At 48.2% G+C, this 27,121-nt stretch overlaps 1 protein-coding gene across 2 annotated transcripts in view; it reads right to left on the reverse strand.

The window, feature by feature from the left end:
- The window catches only part of LOC116942347 (plexin-B1-like), a 129,342-nt gene that overhangs the window by 4,118 nt on the left and 98,103 nt on the right, over positions 1-27,121 (reverse strand). For both annotated transcript variants that reach the window (XM_032954136.2, XM_032954135.2), the window contains exons 16-35: positions 26,638-26,765; positions 23,325-23,501; positions 22,654-22,801; positions 16,875-17,186; positions 15,890-16,039; positions 15,526-15,674; positions 14,914-15,014; positions 14,323-14,537; positions 10,864-11,042; positions 10,274-10,340; positions 8,452-8,598; positions 7,380-7,539; positions 7,098-7,201; positions 6,019-6,109; positions 4,711-4,883; positions 3,930-4,090; positions 3,508-3,655; positions 2,122-2,186; positions 768-843; positions 64-138 (exon numbers count right to left, since the gene is read on the reverse strand). In XM_032954136.2, coding sequence (XP_032810027.2) covers positions 64-138; positions 768-843; positions 2,122-2,186; positions 3,508-3,655; positions 3,930-4,090; positions 4,711-4,883; positions 6,019-6,109; positions 7,098-7,201; positions 7,380-7,539; positions 8,452-8,598; positions 10,274-10,340; positions 10,864-11,042; positions 14,323-14,537; positions 14,914-15,014; positions 15,526-15,674; positions 15,890-16,039; positions 16,875-17,186; positions 22,654-22,801; positions 23,325-23,501; positions 26,638-26,765 — 2,826 coding nt within the window. The remainder of the gene's footprint in view (positions 1-63; positions 139-767; positions 844-2,121; positions 2,187-3,507; positions 3,656-3,929; positions 4,091-4,710; positions 4,884-6,018; positions 6,110-7,097; positions 7,202-7,379; positions 7,540-8,451; positions 8,599-10,273; positions 10,341-10,863; positions 11,043-14,322; positions 14,538-14,913; positions 15,015-15,525; positions 15,675-15,889; positions 16,040-16,874; positions 17,187-22,653; positions 22,802-23,324; positions 23,502-26,637; positions 26,766-27,121) is intronic.

Here is a 27,121-nt window from a genome sequence, read left to right on the forward strand (position 1 = left end):
GCCAAGCGCGTGAACCGCTCATGGGACAGGCATTTGTACCCGTGGATGTCGGCCGCAGCTCACCTGGTCGTAGTACTTGATGATGTACTTGTACAGCTCGTGCAAGGCCACCATTGTGTTCAGCTCTCCTCCGTTGTTCTACACAAGTCCGGGTTGGCGTAAAAAAAAAACCGATTAAACCAGAAGGCCTTGTTTGTGGCCGATGGAAAGTGTGAACGCGACTATTATTTTTAGTGCAGAAGGACGAATGTGTGAAGATGTACTGTCTGCATGTTTACTTTATTATATAACGCTAGTCGATAAATACACTGTCCCTGTAGAGGCCTAATTGAAATAAGAGTTCAGTTTGGCAATCGCGAAAGGGAATTGTCTAAAAAAACATTTAATTTCACTGAAAATATGCTTGAAAAGCAGCAAACATAATAAATCATCCAAGCTTTAACACATTCATGTCTACATGTATGCAGGTGCATGGACGTACATGTGTATAATCTAGCTCAAATGCAATGTACACACCGAGTGCTTTATATACATGCGTTATCAGCACGTGGTGAACACAAACATTCATGGGTGTAGACCACAGAACAAGCATCTTCGCAGTCGTTCCTTATCGCTATGAATAACTAATCTGATGTCATAAGACAGGGCATTTCCAGCAGTGCACCATGCAGCTTTAATATTTAACCGGCACTGAGAATTTGATTTGGCAATTATAAAGAAACGCAGAAGAACAAAGACGGACAAAATCGGTATTGAAGGAAACGTACCCTCGACTCCTCGGCGAGGAAAGCGTTCATTTCCTGATCGCTGACGGGGGACATCTGCCGCACGTCGGCATAGTACCTGTGTGCCAGAGACAAGGGGGCCCCAAGGGGCCTCGTCATGGGTGCCTGGGCCAGACACCGCTCCCTCGTGAGCCTCGCTCGCAACCTCCGGCGTCGTCATCACGCCCTGCAGCGCAACCGCTCCCAAACCCAGGCGCCCCACACCTCCCCATGGTCCATCTGTCCACCCTTCCACAGCGTTTCTCCATTCGAATGTAAATGAGATGTTTATGCTTTACATATCTCCATTATTTATGCATATACGAGTGATGTATGCACCGATAAGAGTGGATGGATCCTTATGTCCAGTATGAATGTGTTGATTCATACGAGTGAGAATCCATTATAATGCTAATTATTAATTTTGGGTGATTAAAGCGTAAAAAGAAATGTAACAACTTGAACATTGTACAAATATTAAAGATAAAACAAGAAACGATACGAATACATCAAAAAAATAATAGATTATTGAATCAAATCCCAACCATGAATTGTAACAATCCATCAAATTTCATGGAAGGGAAGGAGGGGGTCCGTGAGACATTACATGCCTACTTGCTACACTGCATATACCAGCACGAGCCCAGATAGACCATTCGAGTTTTCACCATTCGTATAGCGCGCACCAACTGTCAGCATGATGAACAGTCATGTTATTCAGCGGAACAATCGTGTTTTATTCCTAGAAACATTGCGCTGTACAACTCGAAAACACCTTCCATAAACAATTACATTTTAATCTCTTGTTTACCCCTATAGACTGCCAGGGAAAATATTGTTGGAGAGAATCTATTAAGAATGGCATTTGTATACAAAGGAGTGGGGAGGGGGCAGCAGGCATAGAGCCACAACGCTTTTTGTTTCTAAAGCCAGATTTTCCGCACAGCATGCAACCCATCGTGACACATGCTCCCTTAACACAAAGACAACAACAAAATATCCCCCCACGTAGCAAATACAAGCTGTTGGGGCAAGTTCTGTTTAGCGAGCGCCTATTAGTGCCGGCACAGAACATGAGGAGGGGGTGGTGTGGCCGGTGCCTGTGCCGGGGACGCCTTTATCTCCCCGAGTGCTGATGTTTACACATCACAACAGGTACTCTATTTAAGGATGAAACAACCGAGGGGAGGCTTAAGATCGAGTCATAATCAACACGGATGTCAGCCATGGCCAGGTGTCAAACTCGGGCCACCTTGTTCGTAGCACGACACGCTTACCAATATAACAGTACAACTATTCCCCTCCCCAGAGCACACACATCATACACACGTACGCACACATGCTAATACACACTTACTTTTCCACCATCTTCTTGTACCGTGGGATTTCCCTTGCGTACAGCAGCTTGTTGATTGGCGAATCCTGGAGACAGGGTCACACATCAGCATTCGCATAACCTTAACCAATACCAGCAACTGCAAACACAAAACAAATTACATTCGAACACTGCCCATTCACATTCTCTTTTCACCAGGGGCGGAGCCAGGATTTTGACTTTGGAGGGGCTGACTTCAATATTCTGAGATATCCAGTTTAGTGGATGTTTTCCAATGGGCGCCACAAATGTATAAAACAAATTTTATTGGATTTGAACGCAGAGTTTACTAATAGGTCAGAGCCACTGATATGGCTAATAAGTTCAGCAGGATATCCGGTTATCCCGATTACCGACTTTCCCAAAATTTCAGGGGGGGCTGAGCCCCCCCCCAGCCCCCCCTGTGGCTCCGCCCCTGCTTCTCACACAGCAACACACATCCTCCCTCCTGAAATATAACATCTGCACTAATTCAGGATAACTTGCTAACATGCTGGTTTTAAAGAGCAAAAGGAACTCCAATAAAAATTGTATTAAACCTCAGAGGCGTTTCGGAGTTGAGTGTTATCGAATGGTCAGCACCTGTTTTCATCAGTCTGGGATTCTGAAAAAAATATCTAATTTTACAGGCGTAAAATCCTCATCTAAAACCACTACTGGCTGTTCCATCAGCATGTCTGCCATCCATTAATGTCATGGGAAAACAAGTCTTTGAGCTGAAGCGTAAAAATAATTTAAGCAAGGGAAATTGACTTCTGGTCCCCTCTTGTTGTCAACCACACAATCCGAGTCCTTTCTCCACTTTGTTCGCTTTGCTGGACATCAATCTCCTTTTCCTCTTTCCTCCTGGCTTCTTCCCTGCTCCCCACACACACTCCTGCTTAGCTGCTGAGCTCCCCTTCTAGTTTCCTACATCACGATTGGGTGGAATCACGGGAAAATGTCCTTATATTCTAACCCTAATTTGCTGTATATATGTTTAACCTAAAAAGCATGCCAAAGAAATTATACGACTAACACTGCACCCACCTAAAAACTTTTGACAAGAGCATGAGGATTTCTTGATCTTTCATTCTGCCGATTTTACCACAATATCTTCTGGAAGCATTTGGACAATAGAAATTACCACAGCAGCTTGCCCTTGGCATCGCCAACCAATAAATAAATCAAACTGGCACACTTATGATTGCCCGTCGGCTCCCTGGGTCACACGAGTCATTGGCACAAAGGCACAGCGGTCATCAGCTGTCTCCGATTTTTTTCCACGTTGGCTCCGAGTGCCTCGGGCTGAGCTATATGGTAACTTCCCCCCGACGCGCTCTGCCCACTGCCCCCCACCCTGCCCCCCCCCCTCCCCACATCCCTCACCCTTCCAAGCTTCTGCTCGACGGTCGTGCACGAATCCATGAAGGTCTGGGCGATCACGGTGAGCGCCGAGTCTGTGATGTCCGACACGTGCACGTCGAACACGAACTGAGGGTTCTTCAGGATGTTCACCCAGAACCTCAGCGGGAGGCTGGGGTCACAGAGACAAGAGTCACAACCAACTCGCGCAGAGAGAAGACACGGTCACAACCAACTCGCGCAAAGAGAAGACACGGTGACTACCAACTTACGCAGAGGAGACACGATCAGAAGGGGATAAATATCACAGCAACATCAAGCCTTACTGACAACATCTGTGAAACAGCTCCTTCGCGACAGCTTTTGCACGATAAGAACGGCGCGCAAATCGAACGCAACTCAATTATTATAGGGAGAGAAAGATGTACGGAGGGCGGCTCTCGCACCTGTTCGTCTTCCAGATGTGCAGGGTCTCGGCGTCGGTGATGCCGTGCCTCTCCGCCTGCTCGTCGAGGAAGTCGAAGAAGTACTTGACGGCGACAGGGACGGCGCCCCGTGCACTCAGCACCACCGTGAAGAGGTCGTCCACGAAGTTCTGCAGGATGCTCTGCGCACGCGCGCGCGCACACACACACACACGAGCGGCCGAGACCGGACGCGGCGTGAGCCTTGTGTCGGAGATGGCGGCTCCCCGGCGTGCTTTTTTGGGGTTGTACCGCGCGCACCGTTCGACGTGACGTGTTCGCTTCTGTGCTCCCAAGTGTTAGACTTAATCCGAGGCGAGAGAGGGATTTATAAATGTGCAATTCGTTTCGAGTGCCACGCCGAAGGACCGAACCGGTGGCATCCCTGATTTGATGAACACAAAGATCCCCCCCGTATAGCGTTAACAGACTGTTGGGGCAAGTGCTGTTAGCGAGCACCTATGAAGGCCGGCACGGCACACGAGAGGGTGGGTGGCCAACACCACGCTCGGCCGCCTTTGTCTCCCTCGTGGCGATGTTTACACATTGCACCAGCGCAGCGCGCTAACCTTTGTGCTACCACTCCCCACCGTTGCAATACACCAAAACACACACAAAGATCTCCTGTATAACCATACAGATTTTTGAGAAAATTGAACTGTACCACTTTGCCAATTAAAAATAACATATATATACACACACACATATATAAAAATGTGAAGTATCTTCCATGCACAGGGCAACACTCGGGGATGAGACATACCTTCATGGAGAGAAGCCGCATCAGGTAGATCTCTGGGATGACCTTGGTCTGCGCGCGGTCACGGATGCTACCCTTGCGTCGCCCGGCATGGATCTCGGGCTCCTCTGTGGCCTTGACGAGGTGCCACCTCCTCACGCCGTCCTCGTCGTCTCGATCCGACGGGCAGCTCGAGCCTGCACGCGGACGCACGCATGCACACAGGGACATACAAACGCGCACGCACGCACACGCAGGGATAGAACACACGAGGAAACGGGTACACGCACACAAACGCCAGCACGCACACACAGGGGACACGCACGCTCATTCGTATGATCTCTTTTGCAGGTCATACAACGTGGGTGGGGCCATTATTAATTTAATGAACCTCGAATCCTTCATAAATGGAAAATGAAAGACGAGCCACATTAGTGCGATTGTGGCCATGCAACCCAAACCATGGACAGTACAGTACACCACTGGAGTCTGTGCTCTTTCAACTGAGGAGGAATAGCAAAACCACACAAAACTCTCTCCTTGTGGCTAGCAGACCTCGACAGTGGCATTTAGCTCCTGAATATATTTCCATACGCATGAATAAAATACTGCATAACCTCATATCTTGCTTTACATTATTAGACGTACATATTTTACATTTAGAAATGCAATGCAAATACAATACAACACAATACTGCATAAGCTGTTACCAGGTAAGTACACCTGGAAAACTGCATGGATTTTACAAAGCTGTTGTGCAATAAAGGAGGCTCTGATGAAGCCACTGCCATCGCTTTCCAAGTATCCGCCCGCCCTGCGATTGGTTTCCAGCTGCGGATGACATAAGTGGTGATAACCTGAATCAGCCCTGGGCCTGTCCTAGGTCAACTTCGGCGTTAATTAAGTAGCTGGTGCGGTGTGTAAACAGCACTAGAATAACAAAGGTGGCCTAGCATGGTGCTAGCCACACCACACCCCAGCGTGCACTTTGCTACATGTAATAGGTACTCGCTAGCCTGTGTAAAAGCTGCTTGGGGGATCTCTGTCAAACCCGGTGACCCAAGTTCAAATCTTACGGTCAACACCAGTGACAATCATCCGAACCGGTCTTGGGACTCCCCTAAGTTGACTCGCTCTCAAATGAATACCCAGTGCGATGTGTAAACATCGCCACTCAGAAGACAAAGGCGGGCGGACGTGGTGCTGGCCACCCACCCCCTCGTACCGTGCTGGCCTTTCTAGGTACTCGCAAACAGAACTTGCCCTAAAAGTCTGTTAAGGCTACAAGGGGGCTCTATGTCCGGTCTTATTGTGCGTGCAAGTGAGGCTCACGTGCGCCGGCTGTGAGGTCGCGGTGAGGCTGTGGGCAAGCCCGGTTTTCCAGCGAGCGTGGGACGAGGAACATGCGCGCTCCCTCCTGGATCTGGAGGCGAGGATCAGGGGAGAGGGAGCACCGTGAGAGTTGAGATGCAGCGACACTCGGAGTGAGATAATCAATATACTCGTCCCTTTGTGGCGAGGTTGGCAGAGCGGTTAGTGCCCCGTGCCATGAACCCGGACGTACGAGTTTGATCCAAACCAAGGCTAACATGAGCGGCGGGGTGGGATAACAGCCAATCCTCGTTGACTCCACAACCTCCACCTTCAGCGTGCACTAACCAGCCCTGGTTCAACGAGGGGAGGTCTCCAATCAGCAGTGAGAAGGACTGTGACCTGAAGTTATAAATATCCGGCATAACCGGTGATGGAAGCACAAATATGTACACTGGAGACATTGAAACCCTAAGGCTATATACACACACACGTGTTGGTTCTCTGAAAAAAAAATTCGCTCCATCCACTTTGGCAGTGTTCTGAGCAGAATATTCAAACTCCACACTCTAGATAATTGTGCAATGATGCAACAATGCAGCAATTTAAATTGTTAACACTCATGATGCACGCTTCGAACCTGGAGGGCCAGAGTCAAGTACCCTTAACTCGTGCAAATTATTTGCAATTTATATGTGGCATTGTAACACTTCTTCGAATCTCTTGGGGTGTGGTGGCAGCAGGCTGTGGAAGTGATTCAGTCCACGCCTACCAATAAACCTACTTGTTGTACTGTATCTCAGTTACCCTGTTTCCCAGCAGGTGGACAACTCGCAAAAATCACAGCTCCATGTCCGTGTGAGCCACCAGCCTTTCCTCCCCCCCCCCCCATCCCCGATTAGCATGCACTACAGGCACTAAAAACCACCACACACCGGCTGCATTAGGTGATCGTTTTCAAAACGTGAAGCGGACCGCCCCGGAAACCCCAGGATCGGGAGCAGGACCCCCCCCCCCCGATTAGTCGGTTGCGTCTGTCGGAGCGAGCGGTGGGGGAGGTCGGGGAGGGGGGGGGGAATACCCTGACTGTGGCCGCTCACCCGGTAGTGCCGCAGGGTGTTGATGCGCAGCCAGCGTCCCTGCACCACCGATGTCAGGTCCTCATCCGACAGCGTGAACTGCCCGGCGAACGTGCTCCGCCACTCTGCCGACGGCACGCGCATCCGTGAAGAGTCGCTTAGCATGCACAAGGCCAAGGCGAAGCCCTGCAATTGCTTGCTCACGCCACTGCTGGCAGAAGGGCCTCCCTCAAGGGGCCTCTACTGTACAGACTTGTGCCGGCGGTGGTGGCGGCAGCGGTGACGGTGATAGTGGCGACGTACCGAGCTCCACGGTGTCGACGCTGGGCCGCTGCGAGTACGGCACGTTGCGGTACACCTGGTCCAGGATCTTGTCCTTCACCTGGCCGATGGAGTCGCAGTCCAGAACCCGCACGATGACGGGACCCTCCTCCCCCGAGTTCTCCACCGTCGCGTTAATCACCTGCCAGTCGGTCAGCAATGGACACACCGGCTCAATCCCAGACTAAACTCAACCTCGCCATTGAGCCATGATAACGACCTCCCCCAAGATGTCGCCAACTCTCATAGTCCTGCGCTTTAACAATCAAACCGGGACCTGTGCATAAGCCGATTTGATCGCTTAATCCCGGGCAGTGGACATTCACTAGTTTTGATCACCAGCTGCGAATTCCATCCAGGGACACATGTTGCCCGAGCCCACTTACTTCTATGAAGTTAATAAAACGTCTCAAACCCATGCACCATCAGTTGCAGAGATAATGATTCCGACAGGCTGAAGAGACAATGATTAATTATCAACGTGTATGAAATGGAATTGCAATCAAAAGTTTCCGTGACTGGAAAATCGCTTTGTTCGAATCTACAGTGGTGTGGATCTGGGCAAGTGGCACGATGGCTATAGTTCACGAATTTCAATTAGCGTTGAAAAAACATTAAAGATTTGACTTCTAGCATGCTTGTTGCAGGTTAATATGAACTTTGTATTCTCACCCAAACCTGCAGTCCTACTATAGCTGCAGATTTCCGAATGAAAACATTTAATCAATAAACACAGAGTCAACACGTTATCACGGTGGTATAATCGTACGATAATCTACGTGAAATGCAGTCAACCCTTCGGCAAGGAGAAAGGACTACACAACGCAACATCAATATCCTACAAACGTGGAATAGCACGAGAAATGTCGCTTGATAGTTTATACCAGCCAGTGCGAGACAATAAAATGCCGCGCTCTGGAGCACGACATCCACGATATCACCCAGAGCATGGATTCAATTCACTGCGTCCCTGTAATTGGACGTGGGAGATAGCGTCGAGACAATCGTGACAGCGGCGGCTTCATCCCCGCCCACGCGTCTCCTATGGGCCCACCAGACTCTGGTAGTCGACGTCCTCGCCGAGTAGGCGGGTGTCATTCAGCGAGTACTTGGCCTTGCGCAGGACGCCATCCACGGGGCCCTTCTCCACCTGCTGCTTGATGGCGCGGAACAGCATGAACAGGGGCTCGCCCGCCGTGTCCTGTGGTGGCATGCGTGCGGACCAAAACACAGCCGAGGCCACAAAATGGTCAACGGTGACGCGCGGGCCAGCGGCGCGGGGGCGTCAATGGAAAGTTTAATGGAGGGGGGGTTCCTTCCGGAAGGGTGGGGAAAAGTACAAAAATTGTTACAAATACGCCGATGATCCATGGTGGGATAATCCGGATTGCAGATTAATCCTGCGCACGATAGAATGAATTCAATAGCTGTTTGAACAAGATAACTCTCGGTATATTGCAAGCGTGAGCTTGCTGCTAGAGAGCTATTTTGGCTCTTTTTTTTGGCCCTATTATTTTGTCTCCCCCCCCCGCCCCCCCCCCCTAGAATGTTGTTGCCTCATTGTGGTGCCAATGACATGGAAACCGCATGTCTTGATTTTTTTCCATCTAAAGTAGACCTCGGACGGACGATAACGCCGGTTTAATTTTCAGTTGCGTTGCACGCAAGGGCAAGCGGCCCAGCTCCCAAGGGACCACAAACATGGTCGGAAAATAAACCGCCTTCTCTAAGAGAAACAAAAAATAAACCGATGATGCGGCACATTCTACGCCTTTACCCCATTCTGTATAAGTTAAATGATGTGTGCTTATAGCCTCGCTTGTGTACACTTTGCAATATCTGTGTTTTTCATAATAAACGTTTTTGGGTTAGATCGCATTATTTATAAATGTGTCGTAACCCTCCACCACCCGACACGGCCAATCAGCAAAAAAAGTGTCACGTTGACAAAAGACAATTAGTTCACTACTTTAGCCCACCGGTGTGTTGAAGAGTGAATCCACAACATTTACAGTTTGAGTACGACGTTTTGCTGGTAATTACATCCAGCATCATCGGGCAATTCGCCAGAATGGTAAAGCCTTCACTTGCTCCCGGTCTTAAATAGAGCAGCAGGGTGACGTCATCTTTTAACTCATTCATCTGTGTTTTTGTTTCATCTAAGCCATGCCCCCCCCCCCCCATCGCCACCCCTTGCCATTACCCCAGACAACTGAGAGTTTGCTGTATGGCGACTAATGCTAATTTGTAGGGGTTGTTCCGGAAGGGCTAAAGGAATTAAATTTGCATGTATATTTATATAAAGGACCAAAGGGTATTTATATAAAAGTCAAATGAACATTGAGACAGTGCTCACCTCCTGTTCACAGCCCTGAGCCAGTCACATTTGCAAATGTGATTTGTAATTATAATCATTAACCGTGTATCGATAGTTCAATGTGAACGTGCCATTTTATTGAAGGGCTGTTGCTGCTGTGTGACATTATCTTGGTTTGGTGTGGTGCTGTTTTGTTGTTGTTTTTGCTGCCTTGCCCAACCTTAATAAATCGGACTTAAATCATTAATTGATTTATTACTTATTTTTATGAAGTGACTTTGCTTACCATTTTCTCTATTTTGCACTCCGTTCATTTTTTTTATTGTTTGCTGTTGTTAACTTGTTGAGCTGCCCATGCTGGACATCTGTGAACAAAGAGCTTTATCGCTCATCGGATTCCTCCAGCCTATATAAGGATTTTTATTCTACGGCGCCAAGAACCCTATGAGGACTTCAGCAAAGTGGGTTGACATTGGGCTTGTGCATCATTAGTTAAATTACTATCCAAGTATTATTTCTAGGATCACTGCACCGTGGGGACCTTTTAGAAGCGCCTCACCTTGAGGAATTTGTAGAGGCACACAGACATCCAGTTTGTCAACATCTTCTCTGCCACCGTCTCCGTCCTGCCACACGGCACAGGGGGGTGCACACACGCACGTTTGAACGTGTGGAATTCACCAATGGGCAGATGAACTGCATGATGAGTGCGGAAACGGTTGTGTGAATTAATGATTTGACTCATGGGCAAGTGGGACGAGTGGGTAAATGAACAAATTTGGGGGCAAAATTAAAGGAAGGCTTCAATTCGACGGCTGCACGCATGATGAATAGCGACAAGTTAATCAACAGGTGTGAAAACGAATGAGCAGTCTAATAAATGGATGGGTGGTTAAATAAACGATTGCTTAAGTTGCAAATTAAGCGCTGATTAAATGAATGGCTGGGCTCACTGAGAAATTGTAAGAGATGGAAATTAATTAACCGCCAAAAAAAACCCCTCCTCGGTTCGTGAATTCATGAGCAGACTGATGGGCTCGCGTTACTGGCAGGCGACTGGGGAGCGGGGCTGATGAACGATGGGGAAGGAGGGGGGGGGGGCTGATGAACGATCGGGCAAGGGGGCCGTCCGAACCGCGAAGCGCTCACCTGCGCAGCATGAGCTTGGGGTTCTTGGCCACATACTGCCCCACCAGGTCTCCCAGCAGCGTCTTGAGGATGTCCGTGTAGTACTCCAGCTTGTCCTGCAGCGCTACCGTGAGCAGCGATGCCACGCAGCCACGGTCCCGCGCCGAGAACTTGGGTTGTCCCTCCAGCGTGTGGATCATCTGCAGCGATGACGACCGAGTCCGAAAGGGAACCCCCCCCCCCGGGGGAGTGGGGTGGTCCCGATTACGGTTGCCGCGATGTCAAATTTCACACTATGGGGGGCAGTGACAATGCCCAGCGGGAGTGCGTCCGCCGCTCGTTGCAAAGGTTTACGGTTCGAATCCGGCAGGCCGCCCGCGGTTACTAATGCGGGAGGAGTAATTAGCCGAAGAAATACACGCCACAAATTACTCAGTTGGGATTAAACAGAGCAACGTTGTGCAACTGCTGCAGATCGTGTCTGTGAAGCTGCAGAACGTGTCTGAGGCGTAGCGCTTTCTTTCGTGATAGCCTTGCACTATAAGCATGGAGCAAATACAGTATCAAACATAATAAACTGTCTATACTTGATTTGGAGCTTTTGTGACTCCAGAAATTACTCTTAGGTTCTTCCTGTAAAATCACGTATAAAGAAAAATAAATTAGAGAATTTATTTTTCTTTCTATGTAAACTATTTAATTTATTTTTCTTTCTACGTGACTTTACCGACAGAACCAAAGAGTAAACTGTCTATATTTAAAATACCAATAAAATTTTATGATGTGAGGAATGTCATGATATCAGCTTCCCATAACTCTGTAGTTGAATTTATGGATTTGCTTTTGTGCTTTGCTGTGCATCCAGTAAGATTGAAGGCAATTTCATTTATTCAAACGCATAACCTTGTCAGAATTGATGAAAAAATAAGAATCACCAATTGGCCAAAAAGGTCCCATAGATATCCTGGAATAATTATGAGCGCAATTGCAACTTCTGAATGACTAATGCACATGCTGTCCAGTAAAGAATAATTAAACAACTCAATGACCTCCGAGAAAGAGACGGTGTCAAATAGTCGCCATGCCGTCAATCACTCGTTTTAAACAACGGACAATCACAATTTATTTACAACTTTAATTACGGACCTCGCATTGAGTTTCTTATGCCATAAATATTCAGGCAGGAATTAATTTATTCAAAGACAATCACAATAACGATGTTTTGAAAAACGGACGGTACGATCATTGTGGACCTCGCATCGCGTGTCAAACCGGAATATCGCCACGTCAGGGCGGGCTGACTTCTCAGCGAGAAGGAAATACGGGATAAGGGTTTTTTAGAGGTCCGAGTGGCAACCACTAACTCAGCCCCAAGCCTCCAAGTATTAAATGTAATTTAGTGATGCGCTTTTAAATGAAAAACTGTAAATCTGTAAATTAATTTCTCTTTTTATGCCTGCCATCAAATCACTATAAATATGCAAGCTCGGCAGACCTCAGAAGCCAAGCAGATGTAAAAGCCTGGTCAGTTAGTAATTGAATGAGAGGATTACTTGGTAATACTAGGTGTTTTTAGCATGGGCTTCAAAAGGTGGACAGGTAATGGGAGTACAGCAATGTATTGAATCTAACTGTGCAGAGTTTAAAGTGTTATCTCCATATGTGTATGGGCTTCCGGCCAAATGCCACCCACTTATTGATGGAACTGGCCAAACATCCCAGTGCATGATCCTCCTAAAAATATGAGTCTTCTATACTCAGTGAGGCATATCCGGATATATTGAAGGAATTTTTTTGTATTCTTATTTGTTGTTAATTTATGTCAGCGAATCTCTCTGAGAGCCTTTTCTCATGAGACCTGCCTCTGGGTGGTTTGTTCGTGGGACATTCACATGAGAATGCAGTCGGAAAACTTAAAATATATTTCAAGGAGAACATCAACAGGGGAATAGGAACACTGGCTAAAAATACTCCACCAGCATTATCATAAACAAACGGCGCATAAATAGCAATCACACATCCAAGCCATGCATTTCAGGCAATGGTGAAAATCAGTGCACACCAAATTGTTAAATTCTGTCACCATCTACACCACAATTTTGCAGCTGCCCCATTACTGCCCTGAAGAAGGACCTTCACCTAAAACGTTGGCTCAACATCTGTTACAAAGCAGTGTTCATGATAGATGGCAGTGAATGGCTTCATGAACTAGATCCGTTTAGAAAAATATTATTATATCCTGATTGTGATTGCTCATAGTACTTTTCTTAAGTATTGTGTACTTCACGTTTGAAAAATAACACATGCAAAGATTTAAGTTGTCAATTATTGGCCGTCATAAATCAAACTAACGGTTTGTTAATTATTTTCCGCAGTGGTTGAGAGCACAGCACTGATACTACATCATCATTTACAATGTAAATGTTATTAATGTTGTTGTCCTCTCCCCGCACCACTGATTAACACCGTTGGCTACATACTGTGCGAAATAAATTCAACATACATAAATTAAATTAATTAGTTGTCTTACCGACAGTAAATGCATTATCGATTGCAATAATTAGGAGCCTTATGGCAGATTTTTGTAGAGGCAAATGCAGCTGAATAACTTTTAAGGAATCTTAATTTGTATTGGGAGTACAGCAAAGCACAATAACAATACAATTACAAATACATGGGACACTGATATTGCGGTCAGTCACACGGTGAAAGTTGATATCGTATTGAAATGTGAAAAATTATGTCATGGCAACCTGTCTACACCGCCAGTGGCCAAGACATTCCCACGTAGGGCAATTTACATTGCGCCCAGTAAAATCGAACAGAACCACGTTAACTAGTTCAGAAGAAAACCGTGATGTCCATTGGGTGAGCTACACACTTTATAATCACTGATCGTTCCATGTACATTAGAGATACGCGGTCTCTATTAGCCTGGTGTGTGTACAGCTGGCCTATGACCAGATGTTAACTACCTCGCTTGGTGTACAAGAGGTCGTGGGGTTCGATTCAGACCCTGACGCCTGTGACATTTGGTGTTTACATGTTCTCCCCGCGTTTGCGTGGATTTTTCTCCTGGTCCTCCAGTTTTTCCCTCCACAATTAAAAACAAGCGTTTAGAGTAATTGGCTGCTACAATTTTCCACGTGACGATAAGCCACTTCATTGAGCTATCATTTGTGATAGCTCAGTCACTTCTGAAAAAGGGCTACATAGAACTCAGTGGACCTTACCTGGTAAAATAAGAAAATAGTTCGGTTAAGTATTTGGCAGCTATACATTTCCACGTGATAAGAAGCCACTTCGTTGAGCTATCATTTGTGATAGCAAAAGTCACTTGTGAAAAAAAGAATGAAATTGCTCAGTGGGCCTTACCTGGAAAGGTAAAAAAAATAAAGTAAATCACCTGGAATGTGACCGATCTCGGCAAAGCACTGCCACCCCCGCTTGCGTGAGCAGCTCCGTGCTGGGGCCACTAACCGTGGTGAGGAAGAGCTTGCTGTTGAGGAGGTTCGAGAGGTGGAAGAGGCCCTGCTCCATGGTGGCTCGGCGCGAATCCGCCACAGACAGACTCTTTGCCAGGGGCGCCTCCTGGCCCGGGAAGAAGATGCGCTCGCGATAGGTGCGGTACTCGAGGAAGGGGATGCCTGTCACCACCAGGTCGCTCGACATGTCTTCCATGTCCGTCATCAGGTCTGGGGGAGGGGGGGGGGGGGAGGCAGCGGGGCATCGTGGGTAAGAGAGTACAGGTGAGGAGGGTTGCAGTGCAACTGCAGCAATGCGTGGAGAGATTAATATTTGCCGATTTCCCCCCCTAAATTGTATTAGAATTGCCGTGTAACGAGAAAGCAATTTCATTTTGGAACACTTGCAGGTAAGCCGTGTCTCCAATCTGTCACGGAACTACTTAAGCATCTACTTAAATCGGCCCCTTTATCTACAAGGGGGTCACGGTGTTTTTTTTTTTCCCTCAAGATCTAATCATTACATCTTGTAACACAGTGGTCAAGTTGGTGCACGCAAACGTAACCAACGTGGTGTGCGAGCCTTGAGAATAAGTGTGGGCCATACCGGAGAACTGCTTCTTGCACTGATCGCGCACACTGATCTCCAGGTCCTCCAGCTGGTTCTGCACCTTCCTGTAGTCACGCAGGGCCTTTTTGCTCTTCCTCCTGATGGGACCACGGAAGGGGCACAGCGGATGCATCTCAGGGGACTGTGACCAATCAAGCAGAGCCAACCCACGTGCAAGAAAGAGGATCCAACGCCAACTCATCCAATACCCACCTTGTGCCTCTCACCGAGGCATCCGGCCACCCCTGAAGAGTTTGCTCAGATCAGGAGTCGGCTCTGGATCCGCGCGCGGCTCTTTAAAGACCGCCTCGTGACACGTCATGTATTGAGGCTCGTCTCGTATTCACATGCATTGCGGCTCTTGAAAGAGTGAGTTGTTGTTTTTTTTTTACAGAATTTGAAAGGAAATGGCTCCCTCTTGTTATTTTGCTTGCCGACCCCTGGCTTAGACGCACATCATTTAGATGCTGACAACTATGAGTACATTCATTTGGCTGGGAGGAGAAAATGGAACAGCTATGCCACACGTAGTGGTGGATATTGAAGGAAGGAGGAGAGCAATCAGGGTGGCCACAGAAGGCGATCAGAGGTCATCCCGGTCTCCTTCACCTGTAGACGACAATGACGATGATGACGAGAAGAGCCACGACCCCCGAGCCAGCGCCCGCCGCGATCTGCGCCTCGAGTGGGAAGACGACGCCCGAGTCTGTCTCGTACTCCACGGCACCCAGGTGGTACTCGCGGTTTCCCATCACCACCTGCGGCAAGGTCGGGCCACAGGGCAGGGGCAGGGTTCACATATTTGGCGAATTTGATTGTCATTTAAACGCATCACAGAACTCGTATGACGTGGGTCTTGGGTGACCTCTGGAAGCAAAGGAAAAACAAAGAGGGCTTAAAAAACTGTTGAATAAAAGGCGTAGAAGCAAAAAAAAAGACAGAACGTGTTGGGGTCGGTGTCTCGCCAGCTCACCCGGAACTGAGCGGGCTCCTGTCCGTCCGGTGGCTGAGCTGGCGGCTGGCAGTAGAGGTGCTGCATAGACAGGGTCTTGATGACGCACTCGGCCGAACCGAGGAAGGCCCTCACCTCGCCCTGGCCTAACGCCCGGTCCAGTTCATGTCCCTGCTCGCCGTAAATGCGTGCACGGTGGGGGTGGGGGTGATTCGTGTGGACATTCGCAATTCGTGATGATCACGATACATTTTAGGGCATGTTTGTTTCACAATATTTATCAGGTGGTCAGGTGGCCATGTGTAATAGAATAGGATTAAGATCCTGAATTGCATTTCTACTCACACCCAATTTTACACGAGGTTTTTCATCTGGATTGAGTTGAGGCCTTCAGCATAGTAACCAATGATTGCACGGGAGTGCAAGTAAGGGGGCCACAAGGCCTGGGATTCATGGTGTCACTGTGGCACAGCACGATGCCAGCACCGCTGAGAACCTCAGTGCAAACCCCACGCTCTCTGCAGAGATAAAAAAAAGATGTTGTTTGGCGAGTTTAAAGGTCTGGGCTCAGTCACAAATTGTCCACGGACAGATTGTTTGCCAATCCACTTCGGGAAATGGGCCTCATCATGGCGTGCATATCATGGGAATTGTTTAACCATACTTCACCACACTGGTCAGTGCAGGTTAGTGAAGGCAGGGCGCGCACACATTGGAGCACAGTATAATGCATCAATGGCATTGCTGCACTGCCCTCTGACGACAACCATAACTTCAACCCTCTGTTTTTCTGCCCCGAACCCTGACCTAAGGTTTATAAAATACCAAACTGACTGTGTTTGATGACAACACACTTCCTCTCAGCCACCATTAGTGGAGTTGGTGGGGGGAGGAGGAGGTGGGGGGGGGGGGGGGTGGTGACAACGGAGCTCGGCCGTGCGATAGCGACGACGGCGATCGGCGCGAAAGACCACCGTTCGCGACGACGTCCGCGCGGCGTGGTCACCTCCACGGTGATGAGGCTGCCCGGCTTGTGGCGGAACGGCGAGTCGGGGCTGTCTCGGTTCAGCGGGAAGATCTCGGCGTCGGGGAAGTAACGGAAGGGCTTCCCGTCGCGCGGGGACAGCACCAGCCCGTCCATGCGGATGAGCACGTCGGCCTGCAGCTTTGCGGGCGTGGAGGTCGCGCGGCCCGCGTTGCCGCCGCCGTCGCCGCCGTCGCCGCCGCCGCCGCCGGCGGTCAGGGCGGCCCGGACGTCCGGGGAGAGGCACAGCATGCGGTTCTCCGCCTGCACCGTGCAGCGGCCGTACGGGGGCTCCTGCGATCGTCACCGATGCTCAGGTAAGCTGCGAGCGTCCGCGAACGAAACGCCGTCGGGCGCGAGATGGAGTCGCGCTTCTCCAAAGCGCACAGCTTAAAGGGTTCGCCCTGCAACTGCTTTTGTTGGCGTTATGAGCGGAGTGGTTGCGCAAACGACGCTGCGGTCCGCAGAGAGCGGATCGAGTGACGTAGAGTCTGTCTCCACCGTGAGCAACTGGTTGAGCAAATGCTCGCAACCGATTGCAGATACGTCCAGATATAAGCGACTCAGATGCATGCAACCAAAGTTGCACGAGTTCTCATCCAAGCCCCACGGTGTAAAGTGCAGTCTCTAACTCTCATCCACTATCTCTCTAGCCTCTTTATTAATTTATACAAAGAAGGGCCGTTGCCCGAAACGTCACGTGCTATACATGTTCGTTTAAAGGCCTCTGTGTTATTGCCGAACGTATTGAATTTCACGTTGCACAGCCGATCGCTCGGGTGTAAGCCCAACTTTAACACTCCGTTAGGGTCCGCGTTAGGCAGCAGGACTGGTCAGCAGCAAAGTGGCTTGAGACTTGTCGCCAGGTAAGTTTGCCACCTCTGAGGTACAAAAAAATATCACGGAAAGGAGAAGAACATCTCACGATACCAGGAGAGGGGAGAAAGAATAAGCATCGTCTAGAGTGGTATGCTGTTTTACGTAACGGACAAAAAACGAGACTTTCAACGTCGCGGGTAGACTCACAGATGTCCCGGGACGGCTACCTAAAGAAGGAGAACGATCCTGGGAAAACCGGGAGAGGGTGGCAAAGTGCCGGGAGCCGTGGCATACAAGTGAAGCAATCGTGCTGCTATCCCAGCCAATCAGAAACGAGCAATTTAACACACTATGGGCGCAATGATGCATCGAATGCTGCGGGCATTTTGCGTCTCGACCAACGCATCCGTGGGCGCAGACATGAAACGTGAGAATAACGAAAGTAAAAATCGACATTACGCGTGGTTTTAGAGAGTTGATAAAAAACAGATAAGCAAGCACTCTGTGGGGACAACGCAAGTCCTGTTAAACTTCACGTTCGATTCACTGGTCAATGGCCAAAAAAGGCTGCAAAGTTGCTTAACAAAAATCATTGGGACTGTTTATAGTCCAACCGATGACTATTTTTAATACTACTAACAATGTTTTATAGTGTATACAGTGAGGAAAAAAAAGTATTTGATCCCCTGCTGATTTTGTACGTTTGCCCACTGACAAAGAAATGATCAGTCTATAATTTTAATGGTAGGTTTATTTGAACAGTGAGAGACAGATAAACAAAAACAATCCAGAAAAACGCATGTCAAAATGTTATAAATTGATTTGCATTTTAATGAGGGAAATAAGTATTTGACCCCCTCTCAATCAGAAAGATTTCTGGCTCCCAGGTGTCTTTTATACAGGTAACGGAGCTGAGATTAGGAGCACACTCTTAAAGGGAGTGCTCCGAATCTCAGCTTGTTACCTGTATAAAAGACACCTGTCCACAGAAGCAATCAATCAATCAGATTCCAAACTCTCCACCATGGCCAAGACCAAAGAGCTCTCCAAGAATGTCAGGGACAAGATTGTAGACCAACACAAGGCTGGAATGGGCTACAAGACCATTGCCAAGCAGCTTGGTGAGAAGGTGACAACAGTTGGTGCGATAATTCGCAAATGGAAGAAACACAAAAGAACTGTCAATCTCCCTCGGCCTGGGGCTCCATGCAAGATCTCACCTCGTGGAGTTGCAATGATCATGAGAACGGTGAGGAATCAGCCCAGAACTACACGGGAGGATCTTGGCAATGATCTCAAGGCAGCTGGGACCATAGTCACCAAGAAAACAATTGGTAACACACTACGCCGTGAAGGACTGAAATCCTGCAGCGCCCGCAAGGTCCCCCTACTCAAGAAAGCACATATACATGCCCGTCTGAAGTTTGCCAATGAACATCCGAATGATTCGGAGGACAACTGGGTGAAAGTGTTGTGGTCAGATGAGACCAAAATGGAGCTCTTCGGCATCAACTCAACTCGCCGTGTTTGGAGGAGGAGAAATGCTGCCTATGACACCAAGAACACCATCCCCACCGTCAAACATGGAGGTGGAAACATTATGCTTTGGGGGTGTTTTTCTGCTAAGGGGACAGGACAACTTCACCGCATCAAAGGGACGATGGACGGGGCCATGTACCGTCAAATCTTGGGCGAGAACCTCCTTCCCTCAGCCAAGGCATTGAAAATGGGTCGTGGATTGGTATTCCAGCATGACAATGACCCAAAACACACGGCCAAGGCAACAAAGGAGTGGCTCAAGAAGAAGCACATTAAGGTCCTGGAGTGGCCTAGCCAGTCTCCAGTAATTAATCCCATAGAAAATCTGTGGAGGGAGCTGAAGGTTCGAGTTGCCAAACGTCAGCCTCGAAACCTTCATGACTTGGAGAAGATCAGCAAAGAGGAGTGGGACAAAATCCCTCCTGAGATGTGTGCAAACCTGGTGGCCAACTACAAGAAACGTCTGACCTCTGTGATTGCCAACAAGGGTTTTGCAGAGGGGTCAAATACTTATTTCCCTCATTAAAATGCAAATCAATTTATAACATTTTTGACATGCGTTTTTCTGGATTTTGTTGTTATTCTCTCTCACTGTTCAAATAAACCTACCATTAAAATTATAGACTTATCATTTCTTTGTCAGTGGGAAAACGTACAAAATCAGCAGGGGATCAAATACTTTTTTCCCTCACTGTATATATATGTGAACTGCTTAATGCCTGTAAAACATGCCAATTGTCAGCAACTACCTATACAATAACACAACGGATTAAAAGTGTTGGATTTCAACTTGCCTGTCCAGTCAAATTAACACGGCGGTACATAAATGAACATCCATCAAATTGTCTTGAATGGAAAGTTAATGCATGCCGAAGGACTTAAGTAGTTTACCCTAGCAGAGCCGTGTTTAAACATGGATGTGTGGAAAGTTACAACGTGGGAGTCTTGTATGAAATAAATTCACAAATGTTGCTCGAACACATTTGTTGAATTATTCATGACAGTGCCTCCCTCTGACTTTCTCCAACTATTTTCCCATCTTAAGTTCCCCCCCCCCCCACCAACTTATTTTTGCAAGTCCTAACATCCGATACATAACCGATGTTTTGACGTGCAGAGGAATACAAATTCACTCGCTCAGCAGAAGAAAATTAATCGTTGTTGTTTCATTTTGCTTATCACTACAATCCAACAATTTCTTTGCTATTTATTTTGTCCCATAAGAACAACGCATCTGCCTTTCATTAGCGGCAAACCCCCCAAAAAAAATCTTTAACCCGCCGGATGTTGGAGCCACGGGGTGGCTGGGTTGAACATTTTTCAATTTTGGCCACGGTCCAGTGTGAGTGAGAGTTCTCGCTAATTGTGTTCTGCCAGGTACAGGGCGGAAGTTAGGGGGGAGGAGGAATGGAGAGAAACCTGTAAAACCCAAAGGCTAACATTACATGTGGCTTCATACACTCATCTAACAAAGAGGATTGAGAACCTGGAAGGTGATCAATAATTGATCCACAGCCGCAACATACCCCCATATGCATCAACTTAGAGGTTTCAGAATCTGCATGCGAAACGTTCCTCAGAAGCAAACAGACAGACGGCAGAATCAACAATATACCCTGGACTTGGCAATAAAAGATCTCCTGCTATCCAGTTGTCGAAATGTAAATATCCACCATCGTCTCCCCTCTGCGGAAACCTTGTAGTACAGGAACAGGAACTGTTCTGAAAGGTGCTGGTTTACAAATTTGACGTTCTGAAAAGTGCCGGGATGGCTAGACTGTCATATACCGGCCCCATTTCAACCGCTGCTGTTGCTACCCTAATGTAAACGTAAAAAAAAATGATTTAAAGCTTTCGTGACTGAAGTCATTCATATTCTTAGCTCTTTCGGTAAAGTCACGTTGAAGGGAAACACTTCTTTCAAATGTTTCTTGCTGTTGGTTTTTCACACCTGATGATGACCGTTTGTGTTATGGTCGAAACGTCGTGAGAATTTTTGTTTTATATATATTATTATTTTATTGTTTCCCTTCAACGTGACTTTACCGAAAGAGCTAAGAATATAACGTAAACAATAATAACATTATGTTCTACAACGCAATTGCTTCGAACGTTGTACAATATTTTGTACAACGTTTAATCCAGGTGTCCCAAGAGAGTGATATTTTTGTTTCAGGGAGGGCTCTCACTTGCTTCTAAAAATAAATAAATGCCAAGAGCTTACTGCCCGCGAGAAGCACCGGTTGTATGTACCCCTCTATCACCACAAGGACGTGTACGGTACCCTCGACAGCCCACTGAGGCACGTGATCAGTTTTGCATGAGAGATGTAGAGGAGACCCTCCTGGAACATGTATATGCTTACATCATAGGTGCGGGGGGGGAAAAAAAAAAACTTCTTAATATCGGATGAGTTAGACGTTACACGTACAACAAAAAAACCCTAAAAGCAAATGAGCTTGGGCAGGACCCGTCGCCGAGGTGGGTTTGACGACCAGCGGTCGAGGCTAACCCTGGGGTGGCAGCCAAAGGAGGGATCGTCTCCCTGGAGGATGTCCACCGTGGAACTGGAGCGGTAAAATCAGCTTGTGCGCGCGCAGGCACTGGACGGACCGTTTGATCCCGAGATCGTGAGTTGTCGATGGCTTGAGGAACCTCCAGTGGATTGACCATGGCTGATGACGATAATGATGAAGAATGGTAAACCACCGTTTACTCTTGCAGACAATAATGCGGCAGAAAATATGACGTCCACCTCGTAGTGAAGAGCACTTTGCTAATTCCCCTCTGATACAAACCCTGACTTAAAATTGTGGGGGACCACATGCAACATTGGTTGAGTAGCGGGCATGCTCTAACAACTAACATATTTAATTACCAATTTAAATTTCACTCAGAAGTCACTCGGAGGAAAATAAATCAGGCAGGGGGCCCAGGTGCACGTTAGGCACCACCTGCAGCCATGCCAATAGTGGCAGGACTTGCACCGACGTCTTGGTGATCCAGCACCGGCGAGACCATGAGTTCATCGGCATCAAATGAATGTCAATCATTTGCCCAGAAATGCCTCACCAAGTCCCAAGACACATTTCGGGAGTGTATTGCATCGGCAGCGATTAAATCAGCTCCTGTGCACGTGCTAGGTGGATCATTACATCGTGGAATTTGTGACAGGTGGTTGGTGGCTGCTTGGAGAGGCCTTCATCTAGCAGTGGATTGAACACGGATGGCGATGATGATGATGACAAGATGTGGCCACGCAAGGTGCTCTGTGACGCCGGGGTATTTAAGCGGCCAACGAATACAAAATCCTCATCCGCGAGAATTCGAGATGTCAACCGAAGTCGCCATGTTGGCGAAGCTGCGCCAGAGCGCTGAAGAAGGTGGCGGCGGGGGTTCTCACGCTGCTCGTGGCGGGCTGGGCTCGTGGCACGCGGGCCGCGGGGACGCCGGAGGCCGAGGAGGCACCGGACCCACGCACGCGCACGAACATACGGGCGCTCTGCACCGAGTCCAGCCGCTCCCCCAACACCGTGATATTGCGGCCACCACTGTCGGCACAACAACAAACATAACGGGAGGTGAGTGCAAGTGCGTGTGTGTGCGAGTGTGGTGACAGCAAGTGCTCGCTAGCAGCGCTTGCCCCAAAAGTCTGGTAAGGCGGTATATGGAAGATCTTTGTTTTTGTGGTGACAGTTGTGACAGTGGTCATTATGTCCAATGACGACTGTGATAATCGACGATGATTTATCAGGTTGTCACTAATAACAATACAAAAGTAACATGATGATGCCATCGCCAATACCGATGATTGTGGTGCTGATTTTAGTTGTAATGGTGGTGGTGCTGATCATGCTTATATTGCTGGCGGTAGTGCCGATGACGCCCGATGGTTGTGGGAACGGCACTCATGATGCTGGTGGTTGTTGTGGCAGTGATGGTGGTTGCTGTGCTGCTGCCGGCATCGTGGCGATGGCTAAACTGCTTCTGCCAACATTGGTGGTGGCGGTCTCGGTAACGGTGAAGCTGAAGCTGGCAGCTGTGTTTGCGTTTGCGGGCGTTCTATGCCGGGACCTGTAGAAGCTCTCCAGCGGAGACAAAGACACGACCACGGGGTCCGGCCAGTACTGAAACGGCTCCAGCAGCGTCCTCTCCGCCCTGGGACCAAACTCAACGCGCACCGTCACCCGACCCGGATCCAGGGCTGCACCCGTCACGCACACGAGCTGCCCGCCCTGCCACCTCTCCAGCCTGCAACAGACAGGAACGCACAATCCATGTGGGGGTAAGGGGCCAGCGGTTGGGTTATCACGTGTGCGAGCGCGTCATAAATCGCAGAGATTTAGCAAATTTCCACTCACGCCGTGGTAAATCTCACATCGTTCACGGCCACGGCACGAGTTGTAAGGGGTAAAAAAAAAAAGCCAGTTCTCCATAAAGTTGACAACCGAATCAATTTCCATGGGGAATTTCCAAAAGTGTGCCATCTCCTTTGAAGTGGATGTTAAAGAAGGTGCAACGTCAAAAGCAAGAAGATATTTTTGTGTTGGTATAATTATCAGGAACGTCATGATGCATCGATTCCAATATTATTTTACGGACAACAAACATCTATCAAACCGTGTCCCCAAGAACCAGTAATTTAACATAAGTGCAAATCAGAAGGGGAATTAAATGCATTTAGAATTATCGGCATGTGGAGGAAACGAGAATGTACAAACTTCACACAACCATTACAAACAAATAATTCATGGAATCGCAGTGGCGGGTGAGGAACCATGACAATGCCCCTTACAACGATACAGACGCAGATTTAAACAGCTAAACAACACAACATTGTTGCAAATATGCAAAATGCTTTCTAAATATAAGTGGCCTACAAACAGTCCCTTGCAAACATGATAACGAATCCCAGCGGATTTTCGCCTGGTTAAATAAATAAAGAATCTGAATTAAATGTTGCACTTATATTTCTGTCCGTTTGTTGTCCGACTGCTCACCAACTAAACTGATAATTGATTTGGTCAAAGGTGTCCCTCACAGTGTAATTATGTTCATTGTATCAATGATATACTAATTTTATACGTAAACCAATTAATTCGCCTATAATATACAAAGCACATCACATGATTATGAAACTGAAAAAAATAAGATACGAGAATTCGTCCCCGACTCTACACCTCCAAATCCCAATATAACAGCAAAATACACTACACTCAATTGTGCCACAGCATGGGATCCAATTGTTGCAGAAATAGCTGCACTCGAAAACCAATCGCGCAACAAAAGTGCTCAGCGATCAGGGAGGGTTAGTCCACACAGAGCCCCCTTGCAGCCACACAAGGCAGCAGGAGGCAACGATGGTTATTATTGCACCGACGATTCCCAAGAGGAATAAAAACCACCATACAACCGTCCCGTTGTCCCGCAGCAGTCACAAATTCTACTGGCCGCAACTTTAGCTTTTTGAGTTGGTGGTGGTCTAAAATAGACGCTCTGACAGCATTGCACACGAGGTGAGCGCAGCATGGCCGGTGATGTCACTCGGAGCGCTCGGCAAGGTGGGAGGGGACCAAGCCATTGTTCGCACGATTGTACCTTACTTCCGTTTGCTAATTAACGTTTATGAGTATTTTTACTCTTAAAAAAGGCACCTCGGCATCATCATCTCCGGCAGTTCCAGACACCCAGTCACCTCGCTGGTTGCCTCTAGAAAGTGCTCACTACCCCCTGCCCCCCCACCCGCTCCCTGCCCGTGTACACATGTGGCGTTTGGGTCGAGCTTTCAAAAGCAACTCTCCTCTGGGCGCTCTCTCCTCCCCAACATGTGTTTCACATTCGCTTCAGCATCCTGCTGCCTGACCCCTCCCCCACCATCCCCCACGCTCCCCCACTCTAAAGCTCCCCTCCCCCCGCCACTCTCCCTAGCTACGTCCGACGGATGAGTCGAGGCAGAGCTGGAACTGGAAGCCTCGTCTCCGCCGAATCTGTGTTGCACGTTTCCCCGCAGCATATTCTGGAATTTTAACAATGCACCCCCCCCCCCCGCCTCTCCACACACCCCCACAGCTAAACCACCACCACCTGCCCCCCCCCCTGCTCTCGCCATTCCACCATGCTTCTAGTGAGGTGTCAAAAAAAATGTTGAACTCTAAATCTGTAGAATGTACTTTATGTTTGAAAATAAAATACTATTTGTTCCTTGGTGGGGGGGGGGGGGAAATACTTGCGCACATTTCCCATTGAAAAGAGTTTGCAAGCCTCGTCCACATTTCCTGATGCTTACAACTGTGGCCTCAACGTAGTTACAGAACCCAGGGGGATAGCAGTCTACACTGGTGCAGGTGTTGAGCGGGAAATTTGTAAGAAGTTGAGCTCGTGTCCCAGAGGATACAAATTCGCACGTGCATGCAATCGTGCGCACGTTTGCACGCGCTCAGCCGTGTGCGCAAAAAGACAAATATCCCCCGTATAGCCTTTAACAGATTGTTGGGGCAAGTGCTGTTGGCATGCACCTACCAAGGCCAACATGGCACACGAGGGGTTTGTGTGGCCAGCTTCACGCTCGGCCGCATTTGTTTACTCAGTGCCGATTTTTTTACAGACCGCACCAGGCACTTATTTAAGGCTTATTCGACCTCGGCGAGGCCCACGACCATTTCAGATACTGTATTCGTCACCGACGTTGGCTATGAGCGGGAATCAAACTCAGGTCACTGGGTTCGTACCGCAGTACGCCAAACACCGCGCTACCACTCCCCCCAGCACAAAACGCGTGCAACCACACATTTTTTGGAAAAGTAACAGGCATTTATTCCTATTGTTTACAATTGGATTCCGGTTGTGTTATTTGTAACCATTTAATGAGGTTCACAAGAATTAAACTCAATAACGGTCACAGTCAGCAGTGTACCAACATGTGTCGGGGGAACGACCCTGCAAATGAAGTATTACAACTCTTTCTGAAGTAACTTCAATTACTACCTTATCCACACTCGGGACCCACTACTTTAACATGGCCTTGAATTCTCAGTGCTGGAATAAACCCCTTTTGTGCAACCATTGTTGATCGGATTGAGAGTAACAATTTTTTCAATACTTGAGAACCGGCATTTAAACGGCACTGACTCAGCACTCTAGACATCTGCAAAAATAGTTTCATAGCTCATCGGGTTTCTCCAGGATAAATAAAGATTCCGATTCCAGAGTGCTTGAACATAGCAAAAGCCCTCTGAACGACCAGCCAATCCAGTAATTAGGAATCCTGGGTACTTGAGACAAGACACATCCTGGTGCTAAGCTGAGAACCGATGGATCCAGGCCAAACTGCCACCGGGGTAACATATGGCACCGGGGATGACGTCTGTCTGACGATTCTTGCCATCACCTGCAGGGAGCGGTTCCCAGAAACACATCGACTTCGTGGCCGGTGTCCAAGTGCTGCCCGTGAATGGTGACTCTCGTTCCTCCAGACACGGGGCCCCATGCAGGGCTCATTTCGCTCAGCTGTGGGTCCTGAAAATACGCAAAGGAAATTCAACGAGCGCGCAAATAAAATAAACACTCGGCGATAACAAAAAGGAAACAATTCGGCGTCCCCACGCTCCTTTTTCAGCATTTGGCAGAGCCCCATCTGTGGCCAGTTGTGAGCTAGTGGTATAAACGCAATGGTAGGAAGCCATCTATGTGCTTAATGCTACTAATGCAAGCCTCCGTCACAGACCGGTTCTCACATTAATTATCGGCCACAGAGGGATGATTGGCTAAGTTGACCGTTGCCACAATTTGAATTAATAATCTTAGGATTTTGAGTCCCACGGTTCTACTGACTGCACTGCCCTGTCATTGCCTTTTGAGGGAATGGGTGACGA

This window comes from Petromyzon marinus, chromosome 14 (assembly GCF_048934315.1).
Source record: "Petromyzon marinus isolate PM22_M1 ecotype Great Lakes invasive population chromosome 14, UKy_Petmar_22M1.pri1.0, whole genome shotgun sequence".
Classification (NCBI taxonomy): Eukaryota; Metazoa; Chordata; class Hyperoartia; order Petromyzontiformes; family Petromyzontidae; genus Petromyzon; species Petromyzon marinus.